At 33.4% G+C, this 5,913-nt stretch overlaps 1 protein-coding gene across 1 annotated transcript; it reads left to right on the top strand.

Annotated features, from left to right (window-relative positions):
• Nucleotides 1-336: 336 nt before the first annotated feature.
• LOC134331743 (cytochrome b-c1 complex subunit 7) lies at nt 337-4,956 on the top strand. The gene is made up of 4 exons (XM_063013256.1): nt 337-380; nt 3,741-3,809; nt 3,916-4,082; nt 4,788-4,956. Exons 1-4 carry the CDS (start codon nt 362-364, stop codon nt 4,863-4,865), a joined length of 333 nt encoding a protein of 110 aa, XP_062869326.1. The 5' UTR covers nt 337-361; the 3' UTR covers nt 4,866-4,956.
• Nucleotides 4,957-5,913: the final 957 nt, after the last annotated feature.

Below are 5,913 nucleotides of genomic sequence, written 5' to 3' on the forward strand. Positions count from 1 at the left end.
TAAAAAATAAAACTTTGAAATGGCATTTCTTGCTAGTATAAATGCATTTTTGATTTAACGTATCAGGGGAAGACCTCAATGTCCTATTCACTTTTGCACACCACTTTTTACACAAATTCAGATTATTTTTATATGTATATGCGTTGTCCTCAATGCATTAAATGGAGCTAATAAACAGTAAGTGTTACCTGTTTTTCACTAGGAATGTAATAAAATGTTGAATGTTGTCCTGTTTTTGCAATGCTCCTGTTTTTACACTGTAGCGCAGTAGGGTCGGTAGCAGCTCTTCTGTTACACGGTACATCCACAGAAAAAGCATCGGCGCATGCGCAGTACGTTGCTGATTTCTCTAAGGGCGAAAATGGCGTCGAAGGCACCAGGTATGAAATTAAGTTGTAGGTCGTTTGCGCAAAATATAAGTAAATATGTTTGTTTACTTTCAACTTGTTTATGAGTGCAGTCTGTGTGTGTACATATATATAGTTATATGGTTGCTGCTTTGTTATATTCCTTTGATGCCAAGTGCAGTGTCCTTTAGCCTAAGTGTCCTCTTAGCTAGCATACTAACGCTAGCTGTGCTTACAGCATATCAGTAGAACGTATGAACGCTGTTTTTTAGATTACATTGTGGTGATTATATTGTTTAGTTATATTATGTAAACCAGAAAGGTTCTTGGGAATAGTGGGTTTTCTTTTTAGCGTTTCATTTTAGCCTGAGAGTGCAGTGTGCTTTATTACATTTCCATACAGTTTACTTTTAAGGTCACCCAGTGTTAATGAATAAGTAAAAACCAAATCCTTATCCTCACCGATGATGATGAGCTGTATAAATATGAGCTTTATGACTATGAGATGTACAGAACACTCCAAAGGGGCATTAAGGACAACAAACAATTAATATTAGGTTTCACTGATTAGAATATTCTATGGGTCATTCTATAATTTGGGGTACATTTCACATCTCCAAAAAAGTACAAAAAAATTGTTCTCTCTCAATAGAACAATCAGTAGTTCAAATTAATATATTCCTTTAGTGCAGGGGTCTCAAACTCAATTTACCTGGGGGCCGCTGGAGGTAGAGTCTAGGAGCGGCTGGGCCGCATCAAGTATTCCACAAAAAAAGGGTTTCAGGTATTCCAAACAAAAGTACAACTGATCCAAACTTCTCAATCTTTATTAATAACAGTTCAGAACATGAACAATTCTTCAGAACATAGGCTTCTTTTACCTACTCTTTGCTGCCAGAAACCTTCAAAGATCCATTATTCCCAGAATTGTCTTACATCTTGAAGGTTTTCATTTAGTGAAAGTCACAACACCTGTAACCGTGACTTGTTTTGAGTTATGAGATCTGCAGTATGATGTTGTTTGGTATTTGTTAGTGATGATAAGAAGGCTGGTCTATAGAATCCCCAATTAATGCCAACTTCAGTGCTTATACAGTTTGAAAATGTTTTATGGGATGGTCTGTACTAAAATGACACATTACATTCCTAAATGCTTTAAATGTTCTATCAACATGTTTTTTCTATTATATTTCAATTAAAAACAGCTATTGTGAGATATATCCACTTGTCCTGTTTGCATTACACAGGAGAGACCCCCCCCTGCTGTTAAGAATTTTTTTTTTACTAACACAAGTAACGAAGTAACGTTTACTCTGAGTATGTTTTAAATGAGTTACTTTTTTACTTGAGTAGGTTTTTAGACTAGTAATTTTACTCGTATTTCAGTAAAAAATGATTTGAAGTAGTAGTACTTTTACCTGAGTACAATATTTTAGTATTCTTTCCAATACCTGAGTGTTTGGGATATTATTCAGAAAGCCCTTTCTATATATTCTGAGAGGAATTAGAAAATTTTATCATTGTTCATAGCTTTTTTGAGCTATGAAGTTATAAGTTTTTCTTATCATTATTACATTTATCTCTCAGGTGTTTATACATTTCACATTCATAAATAAAGTGATCTAGATTTTATTCTTTTTGTTTACATCTGCTCTACCAAATCTCTCCGCCACTGAGCTAACTCTGGTGTCCATGTTACTTCACCTCTCTTAATTCTTAATATCAAGTGCATTGTCTGTTTTATATATTTTAAATTCTTGCTCTTTTTGATTAAATTGTTCTTGGTAAATTTGTTTTCTTTTGCGATCGCACCTTTCTGTCTTCTGTATCTTGCACTGGCTGACAGGATATATTTTCCTTCCACTTGGTGTCGCTCTGAATCACGTTTCAGCCAAGTGACGTTGCTAATACGTTGCTAAGTGAAAAAATAATGAGTTGCGCAACGACTCGGCAAAATAGGTGCGTGTGAGAAAACCGCGCGGGCCGCACTAACAATGAACTTTGACGTTAAGTCGGGGGCCACAAAATATCGGCCTGCGGGCCGCAATTGGCCCGCGGGCCGCGAGTTTGAGACCCCTGCTTTAGTGTAACATATCCACTAGTTGCAAAGCTTAAACATAATTATTTTTTATTTTATTTAAAAGGGCAAGTAGATGTAGACTACTAGGTAACTTAGTTGACAGGTAACATAGTTGACAATTTCCCTATTTTGACCGATAACTTCAGTGGTAGACCTTGCCTGGCTGACCACATGTCATTTCTTGAACAGAATAATGTCTAATTTGAACATACATTTGAATTAAAATTATTAAACAAATTGTAACCATAACAATGTATGTAACATAGTTGACGGTCAATTAATATACTCATTGACAATGTTCTATTATAGATAAAATATTTTAAAAAATAAGAGAACATTCACCACAGTGTGTTCTATATACCCTCCACAGAGAACAATGATATCATGTAATGCTGGTCACATAGTTTTAGAACAAACCATTTTTGAGTTGCTGAGTGGAGTTCTGTTAGTAACATAGTTGACAGAACTTTTGCGGACAATAATAAATAAATATATTTAAATTATTTAAAAGAGATATTTAAAATATAAAATATTATTTTTCTTTAGTATTTAAACTATTGAAATAAATTTAAAAAAAGATGTTGATGCCCTTAATAATTTTATTCATTATTTTGAAACCAAGGCACCCTCAACTTAAAAAACAGACACAGCAAAAACTGTTCATTTAGGAACATCATGACAAATTTCAAACTAAATGAAGCATAGGATGCACATAATGTTTTTGTGATATTACAACATGTTTTCCATTAATAGGTAAAATATGAAATTTTTTAAGAAAATTGTTAGAATAAATATAATTATTATCACTGGACATGGAATGTACCCCAAATTATAGAATGACTCCTATACCAACTGATCCAACAGTTTTTCGTGGATTCTTTTTAATGAAAATCACAAGTAAGGAAGCAATCTTTATCTACTGCAAACTGTTTTTCTTTGTTTTACAAAAGGACATTTTTCTAACCCATTTTAACGTCACAAAACATGTGGCATTGCTGAATGTTACGTTTATAGATGTAAGTCTTGTAAAAATAAACAGATCAGGCAAGAAAATGCAGTTCTGTTAAGAATAAAGGCTTCTTCCATAGGTCAAGTAATTTGTCAATTATTTGTCAATGACCAATTACAATTATTAATTTAATTAATTATTTAACCCTACTTTAAAATGCAGCAATGCCTTTTTAAGCATCTGTTAATATATTACAATACATTTGGTGGTTACTAATTTCTTGTAGTCTAAACAAAGTGATCCTGAATGGTCAAGTACTTCATCTTGATCTTGAAGTAACTTATTTGTTTATTCTTCCCTACAGTGGCAACTGGCAGACTTATGCTGGGCTTTAGAAAGTGGTACTACAATGCATGTGGCTTCAACAAGCTTGGTCAGTAATGAGCACACTTGCAAAATGTACAAATGTTAAATAATTAGGTTATTGTGTTGCTAATTATCTATTTAAATCCTAAGTCTTGTCATGTCATACACTTTAGGTCTTCTGCGGGATGACACTATCTATGAGAATGCAGACGTGAAAGAGGCCGTTCATCGGCTTCCAGAGCCCGTCTACAATGATCGCATGTTCCGCATCAAGAGGGCCCTCGATCTTTCTCTTAAACAACAAATTCTTCCCAAAATTCAGTGGACAAAATACGAAGAAGTAAGTAGTCAGCAACTGCATTTTACGAATCTGTTGTATGTTAAAATAGTTTGTGCTTAATCTACATTTTATCTTCAGAAACATTACTTATTGCTCTAAAATATTGCTAATGCATTTTCTTCTTCTATATTTTACACATTTTTCAAAACCCTGGCAATTTGAATTCGTTCATCTGGCCCTAATTCAATTTGAACCAATTTCCCTAGTTATAATACTCTTAAGTGTATACTTGACTGTATGTTGTAAAACGTTTTGAAATTGCATGGTTCAAATTATAAAATGCCTTCTAAAATGACTTAGATTTTTCTTTAACTTGACACCAGTACTGTATAGTATATTTAATTGCTATAACTGTATGGCTTTTATAATATTAACAAATACACAAATGTTAATAACGCTGAAGTGTCACTTACCATTAATTTTTGCAACATTAATAAATATGCTTTGTGTATTAATATGATTCGTATTTCGCACCCAAAATGTTGCCATGGTATGGAATGTCTCTAAACAAGTTCTGATGTACTTTGAGCCAAAAATATTGATTAATATTAAATATGTGCTATCATTTTGTAACTTTTATCTCTAATTATTAATCGAATTAATTGAATTGCTTGAGTATTACTAATGATGGGTATTGGCTATATATGAAGATAGTTATTGGGGGGAAACAATGATTAAAGCCTCTGTGTTTGTCTTGTTTTATAGGATGTGCATTACCTTGAGCCCTACTTGAAAGAGGTAATCTCTGAAAGAAAAGAAAGGGAGGAGTGGCAGAAAAAATAAGATGATAGGAGTGTTGGTGTTGCTGTCTTGTATTTAAGATAAAGTTTATTGAGCGTGACTTCCATGTACTAATTAAATTTCGATACTGACATCTTTGTGTGATTGCATTCTTAATATACTGTAAGTCAGCAGGCATTAAAAATGAATCCAGAAGGGTTTTTGTAGTATACATTTAATTTTAAAGCTTATCTTACATGTTTACAATAGGCTTATTGTTACAGATGTGTTCAAATCATTGTGCATTGTTAAATCATTCATTAACATGCACCCAAACCTCTGCTTTAAAATGTCAAACTCTTAAGTGCACCTGCTTGAAACAAAAATATTTCATTAAATAGTAATCCAATAGGACTATCAGAAACCAAGGATTCTGTACGTTTAGATGTGCTGTGTAAATACATTGATAACATACAATTTACATAGAAAATCATTGTAGTCTTTACACTTTTAGATAGACATTAGACCCCTTTTTTTGCTGTGTGCTTTGGATTATTGGCCATCTGAAGTTTAAAGCACAGTTCAGTGAATTTGGAAGCATTTGACTGGACATTTGGTAATTGTTTTATATACTTAAAAATTCTTCTTGATGCTTTTGTGCAGGCTATACCACTACCTCATCTGTGCATCACTAATTATATAGTGTTCTTCAGCAGTACCTTTTCTCTTACTTTTCTCTTAACACCGCTTTGATAAAGGTTTATCTTTAGTCTCATCTGTACAAAGGATCTTGTTCCAGAACTGCTTAGGCTTTTTTCCCCCAGATGTTTTTTTGCTAACTCTAATCTGTTTCCTGTTTTTGAGGCTTACCAGTGGTTTACATTTTGCTGTAAGTCTTGATTGTTGACTGATACGAAGGTACCGACCTCCTGGAGAGTGCTTTCAATCTGGAAGCTATTTTAGGTTTTTCTTCACAAGAGATCAGCTTTCAGTCATCTACAGCAGTTTTTCCATAATCGTCCAGGCTTTTTGGTATCACTGTGTTTTTACCTTCTAAATATGTACCAAACTTAATTTGGCAATGTAATGTTTTGCTGGATCTCTGATTGGT

This window comes from Trichomycterus rosablanca, chromosome 2 (genome assembly GCF_030014385.1).
Source record: "Trichomycterus rosablanca isolate fTriRos1 chromosome 2, fTriRos1.hap1, whole genome shotgun sequence".
In the NCBI taxonomy this organism is placed as follows: Eukaryota; Metazoa; Chordata; class Actinopteri; order Siluriformes; family Trichomycteridae; genus Trichomycterus; species Trichomycterus rosablanca.

Bases quoted from the DNA above. Each gene is read 5' to 3' on its own strand.
- LOC134331743 (XM_063013256.1), top strand. The intron at 3,810-3,915 runs GTCAGTAATGAG...CATACACTTTAG, and splicing joins ATGTGGCTTCAACAAGCTTG to GTCTTCTGCGGGATGACACT. The intron at 4,083-4,787 runs GTAAGTAGTCAG...CTTGTTTTATAG, and splicing joins AGTGGACAAAATACGAAGAA to GATGTGCATTACCTTGAGCC.